General features: G+C 40.5%; 1 protein-coding gene across 7 annotated transcripts in view; it reads left to right on the forward strand.

The window, feature by feature from the left end:
* Nucleotides 1-21983, forward strand: part of cobl (cordon-bleu WH2 repeat protein) — a 136855-nt gene that overhangs the window by 89706 nt on the left and 25166 nt on the right. For all 7 annotated transcript variants that reach the window (XM_067400897.1, XM_067400923.1, XM_067400906.1 and 4 more), the window contains one exon: nt 757-1279. In XM_067400897.1, coding sequence (XP_067256998.1) covers nt 757-1279 — 523 coding nt within the window. The remainder of the gene's footprint in view (nt 1-756; nt 1280-21983) is intronic.

Consider the following 21983-nt stretch of genomic DNA (forward strand, 5'->3'; position numbering starts at 1 on the left):
ATTGTTTGTTATTATTTTTACAATTTAAAGTAATTGTTTTCTATTTTAATATATTTTAAAGTGTAATTTATTCTTGTGATGCCAAAGTTGAATTTTCAGTAGCCATTACTCCAGTCTTCAGTGTCACACGATCCTTCAGAAATCATGCTAAAATGCATCACTTCTTATTATCAATGTTGAAAACAGTTGTAGTACAGTTTGATTAAAGTTAGGGTAGGCAATTTTGGAGAGGCTAGCAATAGCAAGCTAGCTTTGAAAGCAAAAGATCCCACCCTCCCTTCAGAGGACATTGTATCATTGGACAGAAATTTTTTAAAATTTATTTATTTTTTTATAAATATTTAGACCACTTCTATTAACGATTGCTATCAGGATATGAAGAGAGTTTCAGCAAGTATAACAAAAAGTGTTTGTAAAAAAAACCTTTAATAGAAAATTCAAAAGAGCAACATTTATTTAAAATAGATTTTTTTTAACAATTAAAAACATCTTATCTGTCACATTTGATCAATTTAATCCATCCTTCATCCTTGCTGAATAAAAGTCATAATTTCTTTCCAAAACAATAAAAAAATCTGACTGAACTTTTATTCTAGACCACCAAAAATGTGCATTTTCACCAGGCTTTTTATATGGGCAAGTATGATACAAGTGTCTAGTAGAGACATAGGAGTAAAAAAATCTTAGCAACCACATAGCAACACCCTGAAGTACAATACATTAAAACATATACATTTGTTCTCTGTTCCTCTATAGATAAGCCTCGGCTCTCCGTCCACACACAACCAGCTAAAGAAGCGTAAGGCTCCAGCACCTCCACCCACACCGGACCCCAGTACACCTGAGCCAGTTATTTCCACCTCTGTGCCTAGTGCACCTGTGCGAGCCCCCTGCATCCCGGTGCCAGTTGAAAGGACCCTGCTGCCAGCTCCCAGAGCCTCAACTCCAGCTAATGACTCTGATCTAAGCCATAGTATTGAGGATTCAGAGCCGGCCAGGTCCATCTGCAGTAGCTCCAGTGGTGATGATGCAGCTGCAGGATCCAGCAGCAGCAGTCTTGCTGAAGAACCTATCACACACCAGGCTCACGTGATAGCTGCATACAACCCATCTACACCAGAACCTGAACTAGAACCTGAACACAAGGAAGAAGCAGCTCCTCTCACTATGCCAGAACAAGAACCAGGTCCAAGTTCAGAGGATCCAACACCAAAAGACCCAGAGGTAGAGATGGAGCTAAAAATGGAAGAGATGGAGAATAACCGTAATAGTGGAATAGGTAATGTAACAATTTCTGTTTCTAGAGATATCCATAAAAAATTAGAACATAATTAGAATTAACAGAATTAGAGAATTAGCTGTAACCTTTCCAGCATTATTACAGCTCTTTATACTGGCAAACTGCCGATGCTGATTTGCTGGTTCCTGTTCAAAATATGACCTATAAATGGAAAGATAATGTTAAATTGGCCCCAGAAGCAGCATGTCTGAAAGCGCATGCTGAGTTTTTCATCTGCTCACCATCTCTTTCGCTTACTCTCCCACACTAAATCAGTTTAATATTGAATCTGGAGTGTGAGGGGGGGACAACAGGTAAAAAAAAAAAAGTATATAGAGTTTTCATGTTCAGCTCCAGGCCATCTTTATAACACATCACTGATTTCTGAGAGCACAACATATAACCCCTCAGCCAAGATATCACCCTTCCTTGTAATATACAGTAAACAATGTCCAACGTACAAATAATGTTCAAAGGATACTTGGTTTTTACGCATTCAGTAGTTTGTGAAGTAAATTCTGCCATCAGCATAGTATCAGCATTTTTTTTTTTTGTTGTTCCACAATTTGGCCATGTTTCACTGTTGAAAAATTAGTAGAAGAGGTGGAACAAAAACAACAATGTCCGCATAGACATGTTTGTGTGAGGGGGTTAAGAGCAGCAACTCTAGTATAAAGATATTGTATCAGTCATAACTTCTGAAAAGAAATAGCACAGACACTGGTTTAAAGGTGAAACCTTTAATTTCCCATTTTGAAAAGAAAACAAAGTGTGGTTATTATGGAAAAATAAATATTTGCTTGAAACAACAGCTTTTAGGGTAATTGATCCACCCTTAATTAGGAAAAGGTTTAATCAAAGATGGCTGCAGGTGAGGACACCTCATGTGCCAAGAGAGACGAGTCTGCACAATTGGCATTATTTCATTACTCTGTCAACTCTTCTGAATCTTTTCAATTAATAAGACATGAAATTCAAAGCTTTGATCTACACTGCTGTTTCTTTGGATGGGGTGAACTACAGTGAGTAATGTTTGTAAAATGCTCTTGCACAGCTTTTAATTGTAGAACAGTAAACAAATGGATCTGTCTCCATTTGCTGGGGAGAAAGAAAAAAAAGAACAAGTCTTAACATTGAAGAACTGTGCATCTTACAAAGCATTGACCACAGACTTTGATAAAAAAAAAAATAAAAAATACAAAGTTTCAGTGTAAAAGCTAAAAGGAGTATAGAGAGGGATGCCATTTATTGGTTCCTCCATGCTCAGTGTCTCCTAAGAAGCCAGTTATGGGAATAAGATTAATCTGCACCTACAAAAGAGGCTGCACCTACAATATCCTAGGTTATTTCGTTGCTTGTTTCACACTGTTTACACTTTACCCTCACTAGGTAATATTTCTTGGGTATTCAGGTTTCTAATTTTTCATTTTATGATATTTATAACATTAAAAATTTGCATATTCATGAGGTTAATAGCATTGATTAGACAACATTCAACACAACCTATTTTAATAACAGCTTGTCTATCTTTGGAAAAGTCAACTTGAACTGTAAATCCGCTGTGAATGTCCCAAGATGCTGCAAAAACAATATAGCTGAAGATTGTTTTCTATCACTGTTTGACATTTTAAATCTCAGAAATAGTACAAAGTGCATGTATATTTAATGAAATGAGCATTGGGTTAGTTTATGATTGTTTTTCTGTAGCTTAACAATTTGGCCTAACACGTTAGCACAGCATTGTTTCACACTTTGTGCATTTAAAGGGTTAGTTCACCTAAGAATGAAAATTCTGTCATTAATTACTCACCCTAATGTCGCTTCACACCTGTAAGACCTTTGTTTATCTTCGGAACACAAATTAAGATTTTTTGATGAAATCTGCGAGGTATATCACTCATCCAAAGACAGCAATATAAACAACACTCTCAAGGTCCAGAAAGGTGCTAAAGGCATCGTTAATACAGTCGACGTGACTACAGTGGTTCAACCTTAATTTTATGAAGCAACGAGAATACTTTATTTGCGCAAAAACAAAACAAAAATAATGACTTTATTCAACAATCTCTTCTCTTCCCTGTCATTATCCTTACGCAGGTGACAGAGTATGCACAGTGAAGGCTTCCGTGTTTACATCTGAATGCTGGCTCAGTATTGGCCAAAGCTGCACACGTGAGCAGCACGACCATGCGTGTGATGAGTTCAATGAGTCGGCATTCTGACATAGAACCTGAAAGCACTGGATGCAAACAACATAGGAGAATGACACAGAAGAGAAAATATTGTTGAATAAAGTCGTTATTTTTGTTTTGTTTTTGCACACAAAAAGTATTCTTGTTGCTTCATAAAATTAAGGTTGAACCACTGCAGTCACGTCGACTGTTTTAACAATGTCTTTAGTACCTTTCTGGACCTTGAAAGTGTTGATTATATTGCTGTCTATGGACGAGTCATATACCTCTCGGATTTCATCAAAAATATCTTAATTTGTATTCCGAAGATGAACGAAGGTCTTACAGTGTGGAACAACATGAGGGTGAATAATTAATGACAGAATTTTCATCTTTAAGTGAACTAACCCTTTAAGGGTTGAAAGGGTTGAAACTAACCCTTCAGGGTTAAAAGCGTGCCATTTCAAAATAGTTGATTTAAAATGTTTCTTAACCCAGTTGCCTTAACCTGGGGTTAAAAAAAAAAAAGAAACCCAGATGACAGCATAAAGGTAAAAAAAACCATTTTCTTATGTGTTTTTTTTTTTTTTTTTTTGTCTCTTATCACTCTCACTGGATCAAACCATAACACAGTGAGCCAAATTCTCAGCTTCTTTTTACAGTTACTCTCTTCCACTACTATATATACACTATATTGCCAAAAGTTTTGGGACGCCTGCCTTTACGTGCATATGAACTTTAATGAAATCCCATTCTTAATCCGTAGGGTATAATATGGAGTTGGCCCACCCTTTGCAGCTATAACAGCCTCATCTCTTCTGGGAAGGCTTTCAACAAGGTTTAGGAGTGTGTTTATGAGAATTTTTGACCATTCTTCTAGAAGTGCATTTGTGAGGTCAGGCACTGAAGTTGGCGAGAAGGCCTGGCTCACAGTCTCTGCTCTAATTCATCCCAAAGGTGTTATATTGGGTAGAGGTCAGGACTCTGTGCAGGCCAGTCAAGTTCCTCCACACCAAACTCGCTCATCCATGTCTTTATGGACCTTGCTTTGTGCACTGGTGCGCAGTCATGTTGGAAGAGGAAGGGGCCATCCCCAAACTCTTCCTACAAAGTTGGGAGCATGAAATTGTCCAAAATGTCTTGGTATGCTGAAGCATTAAGAGTTCCTTTCACTGGAACTAAGGGGCCAAGCCCAACCCCTGAAAAACAACCCCACACCATAATCCTCCCTCCACCACACTTGGCACAATGCAGTCAGGCAAGTACTGTTCTCCTGGTAACCGCCAAACCCAGACTCATCCATTGGACTACCAGACAGAGAAGCCATAATCCTCCCTGGAGGATTCGTCACTCCAGAGAACACGTCTCCACTGCTCTAGAGTCCAGTGCCGGCAAGCTTTACACCACTGCATCCAACGCTTTGCATTGCACTTGGTGATGTAAGGCTTGGATGTAACTGCTTGGCCGTAGAAACCCATTCTATGAAGCTCTCTACACACTCTTCTTGAGCTAATTTGAAGGCCACACAAAGTTTGGAGGTCTGTAGCTATTGACTCTGCAGAAAGTTGGCGACTTCTGCGCACTGTGACCCCGCTCTGTGATTTTATGTGGCCTACCACTTCATGACTGAGTTGCTGTTGTTCCCAATTGCGTCCACTTTGTTATGATACCACAAACAGTTGACCGTGGAATATTTAGTAGTGAGGAAATTTCACGAATGGACTTATTGCACACTTATTGAATTCACTGAGCACCTGAGAGTGACCCATTCTTTCACAAATGTTTGTAGAAGCAGTCTGCATGCCTAGGTGCTTGATTTTATACACCTGTGGCCATGGAAATGATTGGAACACCTGAATTCAATGATTTGGAGGGGTGTCCCAATACTTTTGGCAATATAGTGTATATATTCTGTCAGTATTTCACCTTTTTAATGCAAGCAGCAACTGCATATGCAAAAAAAAAAAAAAAGGATATAAATCTATATATAATTCAATTTAATAACATCACCTAAAAGATTTAGGACATGAATAATGAGTCAACACAGTAAATAAACAAAAGTAGATTTTGTAATTCATGTCCATTTCCCTTTCACTTTGGCCCCTCATAGCAGGGGTTTTGTTTTTATCTTTATTGGTAAAAAGCTTTATTAGGTTTGATTTAGATAACAGCCAGGCCCATCAGTGGGCCGATAGGAGGGGAGTAGTAAATTTATACTCGTCTTAAATCTTTCCAACATATAGATTACAATCTGTAAGAATTTAGTGTTAAGAAAATGCCACTCTAATCTAAAGATCAAAAACTCCTTACTGTGGCCTCGGTACAAGCATTACTACACTGCTTTATCACTGAGCTCATTTGTCACAGTAATTCAGATTATCATGTCTAAAGAGTTAATATCAAGTGATTTTTCATGGTCAATTAAATGATAGAAAACTCTGAATTTTTGCAGATTTTGTAAGTGAACATGTTTGATGCTTTAGATATTTTTTCAGTACTGCCATTTCCTGACAGCAGAGAAAGTCTTTATTTCAGTTATTTAAGTTTTATATATTAGGATCGGTAGTATTTTATTTTTTTATTTTTTTTTATAAAGTCTCTTCTGCTCACATAGGCTGCATTTATTTAAAGCTGCATTCCGTAAGTTTTGCATCTTTGTTGCCATCTCTGTTTGAAACCTGCAATTGCAGTTGTTTGTGGAATTATCTTTTTTTTTGTGAGTTGTGCCTCGGCACGGCTCCTCAGCGTGGATGAATCTAATGTTTGCTGTCAGTCACCACATCAGTGTGGATACTGTACTTCAGAATCACAGATTGTAGTCTTGAAGTATGATTTAAAGTAGGAACTTTCACCAGAAAATGTCATCTGAACAAGTAAGTACATGTCTGCCACTTTTGTTCTGACCAACTGAGAAAAAAAAAAAGCATTACAATAAATCGCGCTGCCAATGGTGATTAAATCTAACGATCGCTTAGCTCGGATCATGTCAAACTGTGCAATTTATTATTATTGTTAAAATTTGTTCTCAAATTCTTAATGTTAACAACATCAGCATTGCGTTACTATGTGTATTTAGTGTGTAGCATTACCTGTAGATTACAATTTCTGTACAGTCTAATCTCTAACAATAATTTGTCATACCATACAATCCGCCATCCAAATGATAAGTTTAATTATTGCAGCTGCGGTAAGAAAAGGCTATAAATGATCCGCCTCACATGCGATATAGCCTTCTAGCTGGGACTCACTCTTTCTGTTTACAGACGTGATGCAATGATGCAAAGACATGCTTGAACTTCCAGCGGAAACCCCCCAGTACCACCAGAATCATAAAACATTATTACAAGCTTACCGTTGTGAATCTGCTAAGGTAAGGAGATAGTTTTGAGCCTGAGCACTCTGGAGAAGGTTTTTGTCCTGGATATCCCTGTACTTGGCCGCATTCATCTTTCCCCCGATTGCAACCAGTCGTCCTGTCCCTGCAGCTGAAAAACACCCCCACAGCATGATGCTGCCACCACCATGCTTCACTGTTGTGACTGTATTGGACAGGTGATGAGCAGTGCCTGGTTTTCTCCACACATACCGCTTAGAATTAAGGCCAAAAAGTTATATCTTGGTCTCATCAGACCAGAGAATCTTATTTCTCACCATCTTGGCAAACTCCATGCGGGCTTTCATGTGTCTTGCACTGAGGAGAGGCTTCCGTTGGGCCACTCTGCCATAATGCCCTGACTGGTGGAGGGCTGCAGTGATGGTTGACTTTCTACAGATTTCTCCCATCTCCCGACTGCATCTCTGGAGCTCAGCCACAGTGATCTTTGGGTTCTTCTTTACCTCTCTCACCAAAGCTCTTCTCCCCCGATAGCTCAGTTTGGCCGGACAGCCAGCTCTAGGAAGGGTTCTGGTCATCCCAAACGTCTTCCATTTAAGGATTATGGAGGCCACTGTGCTCTTAGGAACCTTAAGTGCAGCAGAAATTTTTTTGTAACCTTGGCCAGATCTGTGCCTTGCCACAATTCTGTCTCTGAGCTCTTCAAGCAGTTCCTTTGAACTCATGATTCTCATATGCTCTAACATGCACTGTGAGCTGTAAAGTGTTATATAGACATGTGTGTGGCCTCCTAATCAAGTCCAATCAGTATAATCAAACACAGCTGGACTCAAATAAAGGTGTAGAAACATCTCAAGGATAAACAGAAGACATGGACAACACCTGAGTTAAATATACGAGTGTCACAGCAAAGGGTCTGAAAATGTCAACGGGGTCTGAATACTTTCCGTACCCACTGTATATAGAATATATAGGATTAAAAGGGTTTATTTGTCCTTCTCAGAAAGAATTAAGTCAGAGTCACAAATCTCTGCAAATTCTTTCTGATCGTAAAAAAAAAAAAAAAAAAAAAAAAAAAGATCTTATTAGTTTTCCTGTGTCCTGTAACAGGACACCTGGTTCTGCCTGTGTGTTAGCTTCATTTTGGATGTTAGTTGCAGTTTTGGAGGATGGATTCACAGAACTTTGTTGGGAGAGTTTTCTGGATTATACATTAAATATAATTAATAATTGTGTGTCTGATTGGTCCAGACGCTACACAATAGGGCAGTTAACTGGGTCCCACATTCGAGATCAACACTTAACTCCCTGAGGTCTGAAAACGCGTCGGCACGTTTTGTAGGATTTTTTTCACATTGCAGCAAAACAGACTTAAATTACTCCATCATTTCTTGTCATAGAGGCATAAGTAATATATCTATTGAAACTATAGAATGTCTTCTTTTATTTGTGTACACTCAGAGTAAAAACACAATGTTGTGCTTTTTGTAAGATAAAGAAAACTAACATGATGCGTGATATCTCGTCTCCCTCTGAACGAAGTCCAATCTGATAGTGAAAGAAAAATGAACTGTAACTTATGAATACTAATGACAAAAAAAATGACCTTTTATGTCTAAAGAAATATTGAAATGTCAGGTTTTAAATGCAAGTCAAATCAAAAACAAACATTCTGTGTTTATGTAATCTGTATGAAAAGAGAGCCATGTCAGAAGTCTGTGATTCAGCTCATTACCCGCTAATGCGGCCACGCCCACGGAGCCAGCGCTATTCAGAGGCAATACATGCATACATCGTTTCAATCGTGTATTTATTGACTCGAAAAGTGTTTATTTGGATGGTAAAGCCCTGGTTAGTGATCTCTAGAAGACATACCGCTAGTTCCTAGTTCCTTTTCTTCTTTATATGAATTTGTGGCCTAAAGGTTTTCAGAGCGCCCTCTGGCTGCAAGTATGAATTAAAAACACCATTCCTGAAATGTCCTCTTCTTCATTAGAATAATTTGTGGACTAAATGTGCACAGAGAGCGCCCTCCGGCTGCAAATTTGAATTAAAAACACAGTATGCAGCACTCATAGTGATGACAATAAATATTACTTCTAAGTATTCTAAGTAAATTTGACATAAATATATAAGAATCCATCAATATTTCTCCAAATGTGCATGCTTTTAAGCTAAAAGCCTATATAAATGCCACAGAGGTAACATAATTGTTCAGACACTTTGCATCACAGAAATACATTATATTTTAAAGAATATAATAGAATACCATTATTTTAAATTGTAATAATATTTCACAGTATTGCTGTTTATGATGAGCTGAGACATGATTACAGAGGGTTTTTTCACAGCCTACCTGACTGTCATGTCTGTATTATAACGCCCAGCCCCAAAGTGGACAGTGCGTTGTATCCTGGAACGTGAACAGATCCACTTCTGCTTGGCCGAAAACCTCCCATATACACTTCACCACCTTGGGGTGAAGTTTCCATTCCCCGGGCCTCAGCCCCTGCCTTGACAGGATGTCTGCTCCTAAATTTTGGTACCCCTGGAATGTATACTGTTCTCATGTAGAGCTGTTTTCCTTGGGACCACAGGAGGATCTGCTGTGCCAGTTTGTATAGCATGCATAGACACAGATCCCCTGATGCTTTATATAAGAGACCACTGATGTGTTGACTGTGCAAACAAGTGCATGATGTCCTCTCAGGTCTGGGAGGAAATGCTTTAATGCTGTGAAGACAGCCAACATTTCCAGGCAATTTATGTGCCATGAGAGATGATGACTCCTCCACAGACCCTGAGCTGAACGGCATTCATTAACCGCTCCCCCAGCCCATGAGGGAAGCATCTGTCGTGAGCATGAAGCAATGACAGGAAACCAGGCTTCCTCTATATTATCAAGGTGCAAGGACCTTGATCGTGCAGAGTGGGTTCCCCCTTGGTCTTGAGCCACCACTGCATGGGTCTCATGTACAGCAGGCCTAAAGGTTCACGTTGGACGCAGCTGCAATCAGACCCAACAATCTCACAGACTGTTTGACAGTTAGTGACTGGCCTAGCTTTATCTTGTTTACGGCTGTGAGAATCAAACCGATACAAGCAGGAGACAGACATGCCTGCATCGTCATTGAGTCCCACACCATGCATAGAAAAGTGGTTCCCTGTGCTGGAGAAAGCACACACTTCTTGACATTCAGCCTTAACCCCAACTCTTTCTTACTGGTGAGGACAACATCTCAATGCCAAACCACCGTCTGATCAGATTGTGCTGAGATTGTTGACATAGTTTAACATGTGGATGCCCCGGAGTCGCATCCAGTGCTGCATCCACACATTTAGTGAAAGTGCAGGGTGATAGAGCTAAACCGTGAAAAACCCAATTTTGGTATGCTTCACCCCTGAAAACGAACCTCAGGGACCACAGGAACCCTGTGGAAGGATGGATATGTAGAAATATGCATCCTGAGATCTACGGTGACAAATCAGTCCTCGGATCTGATTTGAATCACAATCTGCCTGAGCGATTTAGATGGTGCAGCTCTAAGATGGGACGCAACCCCCCATCCTTCTTTGTACAAGGACAAGGAGCCTGTTAACGGCTGGGGCTGCCCCCCATATATGCCTTACCCACCAGTGCCAAGTAGTTCTAACTGGGGGATGACGCCATGATAGGACAGATAGCTTCCAAGTGTCTGTTCCACCCTTGGTATTGCCCCATACAAATTTTCAGCCCCCTATATATTTTGAATTGAGAACTGAAAAACGGAGCTGAAAAGGGTTTAATCCACGATCTTGAATTCGCATGGTGGAGATCAGGAAAGAATGGAAGGCCTCGACATAGGGGTTTTTATTTTGATGACAAGAAAACTTTTGGCCGAGCGCCCTGTCTCTCAGCCAGCCATAATGTTTCACTTTGCCACAGCCTGAATTAAATCTTCACAAACTCCTTATACACAGGGAATCGAGATGGCAAATCTTCAATTTCCCCCAACTCGATGCTCAGCACATCCGTCTCCTCTGAGCTAGACAGCTGCAGCACCTTGTTATACCATTTAATTTTGAGAAATTAAATGGTATAACAAGATGTTCCAGCTGTCTAGCTCCGGGGAGGCGGATGTGCTGAGCATCGAGTCAACCAGACAAGTTAACACAGTCTGGATGAAAGGTCGAACTAATACATGAATCTAACTGATCACAGTCAGATAAGTATTTTTCATTTAATTCCTCAAAATTGAATACAGCAAAAATATCAACCAGACATGACAACACTATCTGGATGAAAGGCTGAACTATATTAGAATAGTTTCAGTGTACAATAAAAGAATCATAAATTCATAGCTTGCAACACACTACACTTTATGGACTAATCTATGCGTTGCCTCAGCAAATGCGAGATCCAAGCCACTCGATTCTTTATTGCATAGTCTGTTTTTCCCTTGAGAAAAAAAGTCAACAACGGTGGGAATTTTTATGAATGAACGCAGACCTCCCTATTTTCATATATATATATAAAAATATAGAGAGAGCTGACCATGCATGCTCCTCATAAGCAGGAGATGAGGGTGACAAGTCCTCAGTTCTCACATATCGATGCTCAGCATATCTGCCTCCTCAGAGATAGACTGAAGCACCGGGATCTCTACCCATTTCTACCGATGGCTTCCAATCCCATAGAGAGAGTGCTGGATCCCCCAGGTGAAGAAAAGGCCCATTTCTAACCTCTCTGTGAGATTTGCATTTGCAAACCCTGCAATACCAGCTTCCATCTTGCCTTGGCAGCAACGGGGCTGGTACTGCGAGGAACGCAAGCCTAAACACCCTCCTCAGTGAGTGACAGAAGGGAGTGGAGCGTGCAAAGCGATAGTATCTCGCAACGCTCACAGTCAGCGCCCTCGAGAGCAGACAGAGCATGCTCCGTTCCCAAACCAACAACACATAGATTGTGTGTATCCCCATCCGTAATGAAACGAAAGCAGGGAGGAGCACACGATCTAAACGTTTGTTTGCTCGCCATAGAGTGCTTGCTGAGGCACAGAAGCTAATGCCAGTCATTCCAGATGTGCTTTTATGCTTTCCTGGTTTCCCGTTCGTGACGTTCCGTCTCGCCATTGGACTAGTTGACACAAGTGCTTCAGAAGCAGTCACACAGAGGCTTTCCCAAAAGCGTGATGCAGCGTGAGTTCCCTCGAAAGGGAACAGTTGTGTACATTTTTTAATATTTAATATTTTTTTAATAGAAAACAATTGTTTTGAATTGTAATAATATTTCACAATATTACTGTTTTTACTGTATTTTAGATCAAATAAATGCAGCTTTTGTGAGCAGAAGAGACTTCTTTCAAAAACATTAAAAAAAACTTACTGATCCCAAACTTTTGAACAGCAGTGCGGAGGTGATCGCAACATTCTCACTAGACAAAGGATGCTAGGAAGGGGGAAAAAACAGATGCTGTGTTAATTGCATTAAATATTATTAATACACTAAACAGAAAATATTAATTACAGAAAATAACATGTTTTGACAGCCCTGACGTGTACTGCGTGTGTGTATATATGTGTATATATATATATATATATATGTAATTGAGTCTAGCTTTTGTTCTGTTAGCTGCTTAACTGGCATTGCTTAGACTGATATATTATTCACTAAACTGAATGCTGTCCCATCTCTTCCCAAAACACCCCACAAATATTATTTCTCTTTAAACTCCTGCTGGCGTTTACCTCCACTGGACAGGGACAAGATTATGAGTAAACATTTAGATGTCACATCAGGACTGATGTAACTACACTCATGTTGTTGCTGCTCCTCGATTTATTCTGGTACATCCAAATGACTCATAAGCTGACTACCTCAGGCTCTGGATTTATGCTTTGTGTATAGCATTGATAATATATACAGAGCATTGCAAAACCCTTAACACAATCTCCGAACACTGGCATTTTGTTCCAAAAAACTGAAACTAACTGATTATTTAAATGTTACATAGTTGTATGTAAAAAAAAATAGAAAATTGATAGAACAAAAAACAGAACACTGATATATGTTGTTTGCTTTAGTATTCAATTCAATTTATGGACTTAACCATTTTTTAATGTCGTATTAATGGTTTATTCAAGGGAAATTGTATCTGTCCAGATTTTGAGAAGTTGGACTAAAAGACCTAAAAAGGTGATTGGATTTTCACATCATCCAGCATGTATATTTGGCCGTGATGTTGAGCACTTGCTCCAAAAGACAGAAGTGACGTGTATTTAATGCTTCAAATATTCATTCGCACATTGTGTCATGTACAGACAAGGAGATGGACAGAAACTTTATCTCAACTGTACACTAATCTAGCTTGATTAAAACTGCATGCAAACATACTGTAATGTGGTATGGTCACTGTTTGCAGCAATGGCAGTTTCTAAGTTTTTTAAGCAAGTACATAGCAGCTTTGCAGACTGTTTTGGTGTAATTTTTTGCCTATTTTGGGTATTCTTTCAGTTTGTTCATGTTGGTCGGAAGGCTTTTATACAGCACAGTCGTCAGATGAACCACTGATTCTAATTTGGATGAAGATCAAGGCTTTGACTGGGCTATTTCAAGACATTCACCTTTATGTTCTTTGATCTTGTGTTTGGTATCTTTGTTCTAGAGATGAACTTTCTACAAAGTCATTGTTCTATTTAACAACACAGTCCACTTACTGCTAATGAGAGCAAACCCACAACATGATGCCATCACCACCACCATACTTTACTCTTTGTGGTGTGGCCAGTGATTTGCCCCACACACCCTCCAATTTTGGTGCACCTTTGTGCTCAGTTATTGAACTCTGTAGCTTCTTCAACATGATCTTTGTCCTCCCTATGTCCTTTCCTTCCTGCTTGAACAGGGCATTCACTTTTATGCAACACAGGAAATGAAAGCTTAAGCAAAAAAACGTTTCAGTTTTTTTTTTATTCTAAAGAAATTTTTAAGGGCAAATTAAGAGGGGAAAAAAATCCATCTATAAAGAGAGATTTATGGTTTAGGTTATACATATTTTTCTGAGGAACTGCAAATGTCCTGGAAAGAGAAAAACCTGGAAAAACCAGTACTGGAAAGAGGTCCTGGCTCAGTGTCTTTGTTTTCTACCCAAAAACTAACCCAGTTTATTTATTCATTGAAGTGTTTGGTAATTAGCCCAGTATTCTAATTAGGTGGGATATAAAAAAAAAAAAAAAAAAAAAAAAATCAGGGAGTTTTTCTCTTGACTGGAACTTAATGTTCTTGGACTAAAGAATGCTCAGAAACAGACCAGCAATATGTAACGACAGAATAAGAATAAGTAGGTCCCACTGCTAAAGAGCCTCATACTCACAGAATTATTAGGATAGACAGCAATCAATTGCTACAAAAGACAAAACCCATTGCAAGAGGTATCCCAGGTCACCTCCAACCTTTTCCCTTCCTTTAGGGAGTACTCCCAAGATGCCTCTTACAATCATGTACAGATCACTCCTCAGTGTAGGTCCCATACTTTTAACTTTAACTTCAGATCCTCTTTACAGCTCTCTGCTTTTTTTTTTTTTTGTCTGACAATATTTTTTCATCAATAGTATTTTTTTTCTTGAGTTCTTCTCCTACAGATCTGCAGCCTCAATGTACTGTAGATCCTCATTTTTCCCCATTTAGCTTGGTTCCTCTTTTCCGTTTCTAAGCTTCTCAATGTGTTTATGGTTGAAGATGTCACTTTGTCAACTTTGCGTGTGTCTGCACATAGTAATTCTGCAAACACCTGATCTGTGACTTATTTCCCATAAGATCATGGTTCACACTGTGCTCGCTATGACAGGTTACAAAGGAAGTTCTCATTGCAACACATGATTTCCTATTTACTCTGCCTCTCTTTGAGGAGAAATTGATTTGACAGCAAACCACCTCATCCAGCTTGTGTTGTAAGAAGTCGTATTAAAAAGTTTGGACTTCTGTTTGGATACAAATTAGTTATTCTCATTGAAGAAAAGAACTCTGGACTGGTTTGCAATGTTTTCTTAAAACACATTTAATATTTGGCATAGCTGAAGTATTTGGCATGCTTTTCTGCCGAGTTCTATTACACAGTCTCTGTTGCCAAGACTTGATTAGATTAGAAGAATCTTTCTTAGATTAGAAGAAGCAAAACCTTATAATGTACCTGTTAACTCAAAAGTGAATACCAGTTACATGATAAGGAAGGCCTCACATTGTAACTACAAAGGAGTTAATTTTAATTTAGGTCTGTTTAATTTATACAAGGAAATCTGAGGATTTTAGTGTGTGTGTGTGTGTGTGTGTGTGTGTGTGTGTGTGTGTGTGTGTGTGTGTGTGTGTGTGTGTGTGTGTGTGTGTGTGTGTGTGTGTGTGTGTGTGTGTGTGTGTGTGTGTGTGTGTGGGTGGGTGTGGGTGGGTGTGTGTGTGGGTGGGTGTGTGTGTGTGTGTACAGGGATAGAATGTACAGTTTGTTCAGTGTAAAATCCATTATGCCAATGGAAAGTCCCCACAATTCACAAAAAAAAAAAAAAACGTGTGTGTGTGTGTGTGTATTACAAGGAGAGGGTGACTTATGAGGACATTACCCCATGTCCCCACAATTCACAAAATCAAACGTGTGTGTGTGTTTGTGTGTTTTGCTGTCTAAATTAAATTGTGAATACTTATAAAATGGATTATTCTGTCTCTAAAATTTGATTTAAGCGACTTTTGATGCCATTGAAAAACCTCTGACATGTGGCTATTTCGAGTCACTCAAATATCTAAAATGAATCTAAATAATATTGTGTAGCCTTTTCCAGGACATTGTGTTCCAGTGTTCCCCGCGGATCAGGTCCCGCTTCTGCTGAGGCAGGGCAGAGGCTCCATTCATGGGGTTCACATCTGATCTGACAGAGGGGATCTGACAGAGGGGTTAGAGACGGGCACCACCCTTTCTCTGCCCTTACCTGCCAGGTTCAGTGCCGTCTCCCAGGTGGAAGCACGCTCTGTGGTTTCTTCCCCCGGGTTGAGGCACCTGTACTCACCTGTCCAGCTCTGAGGAGGTGGATATTGTGATATCGATCTGAGGACCCGCCACCTCACAGTCACACACATATCATGTTTCAAAATCACATGTTTATAAAAAAATCAATAGTGAACAGCAGTTTGAATCGCGTTTCCCCCTGGGCTACACTACAAAGCGAGCGGGGATACACACGATTTATGTGTTGTTTGCTGGGAGTGGAGCATGCACGTCAGCTCACAGCTGACAGTGACAGTGTTCATTAAAATGTCCCGAAGAGAAGTATGCACTAGCGGGAGTTTTGTAGCTCCAGTCCTGTTGGCTTTATTCTCGAGGGAATAAAAGTCTAACGCAAGGCTCAGATCGAGTTGGATTGAGTTTTCATTAAAGAATATAGCTCAGATCTCGTGCTTGTCGAGGCAGCGTGTGGATTGAGTTTTCATTAAAGAATATATAGCTCCGATCTCACGTTGCCGAGGCAGCGCGTAGATTAAGCTGCAAGAATGAATATAAGGCTCGGGTCTCGCGTTTGTAGAGGCTGCGCATAGATCATGTGTCCGTAATTATATATGTATTTATTGAGGGATCTGAGTAGACGGGAGTTTCCCTTTCTCTCTTTCCCTAAAATACCTTGCGAATTATTTTGAGCTATAATTCTTTTTTGTATTCTAAATTTATTCAGCCTGTTCAAAAAAAAAAATAAATAAATAAAAAAAAAAAAAAAAAAAATATATATATATATATATATATATATATATATATATATATATAACTGGCTGCATTTCATTTGAGGATTAAATGAAATATTGAATACATTAAATTCTGAGTAATTTAAAAGAAAATAAAGGAGACCATTCTGCCAACCCTGCCAGCTTGTGTGCTTCAGGGCGCAGTGGTTTCCAGTGTTCCTCCAAGAAAGAGGAGGATTTTAGAGCGGTCAGTTCAGATGTTCCCTGCCGGTTCGCCGTTTCAGGGCACTGGTCTGACCGTTCATCCAAAGAAAGTGTCGCCACCTGTGCTCCCCCGCAGAAAGCTTGGGGACAGGGACAGGCGACACAGCTGAAGTCTTTGTGGGCTAACACAGGTCTGTGGACTGTAATTATCACTAAGAAGGCTTTGAAGAGGTCCTGATGCCAGTGGCGCAGGACATTGGAGGGCAGCCCCCTCCAGAGAGGGTTGGGTATTAAAATACTTGGTACCCATCCCTCTTTGGCGTCCTCAGGGGGCTGTTCTGCTAACCCTGCCACCCAGTGTGCTTCAGGGCGCAGCGGTCTCCACCAACCCTCCGAGGAGGGCTGGTCATCACTTGATTTGGCTGTTCCTTGCCAGTTTGCCACTTCAGGGCACCGAGTCAAGTGCTCAAAAAACACCAGAGGCCAGTCTCGAGAGACTGGTTCCCTTAGTAAATTTCTGGCAGAATGGAAACTTCTCCCAAATATTTGGGTCAAAATGGGTGCTGCTCACAATAGAAAAGGGTTACAAATTCGGGTCTCATCTTCCCCAGTTTAATATGGTCCTTCCCACAGTGGTGGCCCCCGAGCAGTCTCTGGTAATGGAACAGGAGGTTATGACGCTCTTGCAAAAAGGAGCTATGGAAGGGGTTCTCCTTCCAGCAAGCTGTCAGGGTTTTACAACCAATGCTTCATTGTTCCAAAGATGGATTGAGGGTTATCCTACAGATCAGGTCCGAGGATTGGTTTGTTGTGATAGACCTGAAAGATGCTTACTTTCATGTATCCATCCATCCTCAACACAGGAAGTTCCTCAGGTTTGCTTTCGGGGGCAAAGCTTACCTGTACAGGGTTCTTCCCTTCGGCCTTATCACCCCGCACATTTACGAAGTGCATGGATGCAGCTCTGGCTCCACTGAGACTCCGGGGCATCAGCGTACTGAACTATATCGACGACTAGTTGATTATAGCTCAAACAGAACATCTGGCAGTTCAACATCGAGATGTTGTTCTGTCATACTCTGTGCTGAGGCTCAATGCAAAGAAAAGTGTGCTGGTTCCGGATCAAATTACCAACTACTTAGGGGTAGTTTGGGACTCCACCACGATGCAGGCACATCTGTCTCCTGCTCGTGTAAGTTCCATTCTCAATGCCGTGAATGGGGTGAAACTAGGCCAGTCACTCACTGTCAAACAGTTTCAAAGACTGTTGGGTCTCATGGCAGCTGCGTCCAACGTGATAACCTTTGGCCTTCTGCACATGAGACCCTTACAGTAGTTGCTCAGGACCAAGGGGTTTTCTCCGAGGGGAAATTCTTTTTTAGTATGATCAAAGTCATGCGGCGATGCCTTCGTGCTCTGGTCATGTGGAAAAAGCCTTGGTTCCTGTCCCAGTTTGTATGCAGTGTGAGCGCTAACCACGCCAGAGCACAGAACAGCTACTACTTTTGTGTATGCTACTGTCATCATTACAATGGCAAACATTTTATTACTACTTTGATAGTACACTTTTCAATTAATGTAATTAATTCGAGTGTATTTGTATTTTTAAAAGACCTGGCACTCACCTTATTGAAGAACAGGAATTATAGTTTGCAAGTAAAGCTGCAAATTCCTCCATTAACGTCAGCTGCCTTCGTAATAATCTTCTGATACGAGCAAGTGAAAATCACTGCGCGGCATAAATGATAAATCTATTAGGCAGTATCTTAGCAGAAGTGCTTTTCTTCCTGTTTTCTTCCATACAAAAAGTTGCATCGTATATGACATAAGCGTGCCCTGGCCTGGAACGTTAAGTGCAGTATGAGTGCAGGCCAGCGGGGGCGGGGGGACAGTCGCGCTCGGCCTCAAGGCAAGTTCAAGGAAACCATGCCTAGTGTGAGTATACCCTTAGTGTCTCATTATTATGAGAAAGTTTTTCATAATGAGTTAGTATGTCATAATAATGAGAAACTTTCTTGTAATGAGATGAGAAACTTTCTCATATTAATAAAAAATGTTATCATAATAATGACTTTCTCAAAATATTATTTCTATGTATGTGCAAAGCAGTAGACCAGAAGGGAGTGGCATGTTAGCAACATTGCCAGGTCGTGGTGTTGATGCAATGGGAATACTTTCAGAGCGTGCTGGTGTCTGAATCGTTGGTCTAGGATGAAGTCAGGTGAAGCAACAAAGTGCATAATCAATGTGCGCCAAACTTTCAGTCTGTCTGACTTTAGAACAGGAGTTGGGAAAAAAAAAGAAATGTCAAAGTTTAAGAGATGTGTTTTGCCATGCCCCCATTCATTCCTGGGGACGATGGACACGAGCTTTGTGTTCTTTGTTTAGGAACAGAACACGTTTGATCAGCTCTCGAGCATTACATCATTCATTGTTGGGTAAGGCTTATGAGGCAATCAGGTCAGACTGGTGGGTCTCTGCACACCATGGCGGTGTTGCAGGCCTACCAGGCTGATCTGCTTGAAGAATTCGACACCGGTGAGGGCATTGGCCCTGAAGCAGTGAAAGAACTATGCAGGGCCACAGGGCTCCCAGCTCAAGGAGAGAGGAACAGAAGGCCAGTGTTATGGCTTGTGGGTCCCCTCATAGGGATTGGTGCGAAGCTCTCAGCCCCAGCTTGCAGGAGGCAGACCTGACCTCAGAACTGTAATTGCAGCAAAGCGTGCTGATAAGAAGAAGTCCTGATGTCATATGCCCCCTAGAGGGAGGGAGAGTGGTTTCTTTCCATCATTCCACCTCTCTCCCCCATCACCTTCCAGGAATCTCTGCGCCACCCCCGTCACCTCTGATGTTTCAGGGAGTTCCAGGTGGGGTTTCCACTCCATCCATTGTGTGAGTTGGTGGTTCGACATTGAGATGATGTTCTTGCTTATATCGAGAATGTAGGTTTGAGACTAAAGAAGAGTATTGTTTCACCATGTCAGAGAACTACGTTTGTTGGGGTTGTTTGGGATTCGACCACGATGCAGGCACAATTGTCCCCGTCTCGGGTGAATTCTATTCACACCATGGTAGGCAGTCTGAGGATAGGCCAGCAGATCTCCATCCGTCAAGTCCTAGTGAGGGTCTGTCAGGAGGGCCTTTGTTTGATATTGGTAGCCCCATTCTGTCCGGCCCGAGTATGGTTTGTGGACACTCTGTCTCTCCTGGAAGGCTCTCCTTGGGAGATTTCAACCAAGATGGACCTTCTGTCCCAGGCTCGGGGGACAATCTTTCACCCCTGACCAGAGATTTGAAAACTGTGGGTCTGGCCCATGAGGGGTACCAATTCAAAGATTCTGGTCTCTCTACTGAAGTTATTGATACCATTCCCAATGCTAGCGCTCCCTCTACCAGAAAGCTGTACTCTCTTAAATGCCTTTTATTTTCATCATGGTGTCAGCAACACCATCTTAACCCAGTTGATTGCACAATTGGTTCACATATTGGAGTTCTTTCAGGAGCGTCTGTCAGCTGGACTAACCCCCACAATGTGGCCATTGTTTTGACTTGCCACAACCAGATTGAGGGTTTTTCAGTCGGAAAACATGTCTTGGTGTCCCGTTTTCTGCATGGTGCCAGATGGCTGAGGCCAATCTGCAAACCATGGGTTTCCTCGTGGGATCTTTCTGTGGTACTTGAAGGGTTGTTTAACCCCCAGGGGTCTAAGGGTTTTTGGGGCCCTGGAGAAGTTTTGACATGCCCTGACATTTGTGCTTTTTTTCAGTTGCTTATAAACATATTAATGGCAAAAGTGTCATTACACTGACCTTGAAACTCAGCACGAACTAGGCTACCATAATAAGTGAGCAACATGTATGTACATGTTTGTATTTTTGAGAGCATAATGTTTATGTGTGGTTATTGAAAAAAAAAAAAAATTAAGTCACTGAAATAAGGTCACAAAACAAATACTAAATATGTGTCCACAAGACTTCTGGGTACTGAATGTAGAAGCCTAGATTTTTTGCTTCAAAATGATGTGATAATCATCCAGCCTGTGAAAATCATTCTCACGCAGGTGTTATTTATAGAATTGATTACATACTTCGTTGCATCACCTGACTTCATACTAGGCCAATGATTTTGCATGTACTAAATGTGACTCAGACACCGGCACACTCTGAAGGTGTTCCCGTTGCGTCAACACCATGACAAGGACCAGAGATGTCATTATTATGATAAATTTTCTCATTATTACGAGAAAGTTTCTCATTATTACGAGAAAGTTTCTCATTGTTATGATAAAATCATTTTTTTACTCAAGTGTGACAGAAACAGGCTTCCATAGATGTTAGGGATAGGTTATGGGTAGGGTTAGGTTTAGGAGTAGGGATAGGGTTAGGACATTCAAATTTTCAGACAGGAATGTTGTTCCAGGATCAACAAAATATGTTGATCCAGGAACATGTCTTACTTGGCCAAATCCCAGTGACCGTTAAAATGTTGGCATTCATGTTTCTGTTTTATAGCTGCAAGTTCAAAATTTTGTGGTTACCACTATGGCAATCATTGCAATTTTTGGAGTAACTCAGAATGATAATTTAGCTGATTCACTCCTGCATTTAGATGCGGTTGTCACTCCCAAAACTTGCATTTGTTCGTTTTTTGTTTTGTTTTGTTTTTTGTATGTTTCTGTGTGTATGTATGGGGCTGGAGTATGCACATATTTTTAATGCACCAAGTTGCTTGGTGAGTAAACAGTCTACAAACAGGTCAGTGAACTATATATATATCACATAGATAAAGCCATTTTACAAAAACACTCATGGTTGTGTTACAGTGATTTTATTATATATTATACTTGCAAGTGCTTTTAGAGGTTTACTAAAATTCAGAATGTAGCAGTATATACTAAATATTACATTATAATCAAGCAATATTTGCCTTTTTCCTCTCTTTCTTTTCTTCTGCAGTCTATTGCTGTGCACCTGTCTCCCTGCGCTCTGGACGCCGGTGAACTGATGTTCATCCCTTCTTCACCTTTTCTTTTTCTCACCTTCCTCTACCTGATGGTTTTCTATTCATTTGTGTCTGTCTTCTTTCCACACTATTCTTGTTGCTTGCCTTCTATGCTTAGTTACCTAAAGCTTACAGAAAGCCAAGATGTGAGACTCAAGAACTTTTTTATTTGTCTGTAAATATATGCCTTTTTTATTGAAACTGATTAGCTTGAGAAGACAGATGAAGGGTTGAAACCATACAGCATGGTTAGAGTTACAGCCTTGGAGCAATGTTCTTTATTTACATTTGTTAAAG

The sequence above is a fragment of the Chanodichthys erythropterus genome, chromosome 2 (genome assembly GCF_024489055.1).
Source record: "Chanodichthys erythropterus isolate Z2021 chromosome 2, ASM2448905v1, whole genome shotgun sequence".
Taxonomy (NCBI): domain Eukaryota; kingdom Metazoa; phylum Chordata; class Actinopteri; order Cypriniformes; family Xenocyprididae; genus Chanodichthys; species Chanodichthys erythropterus.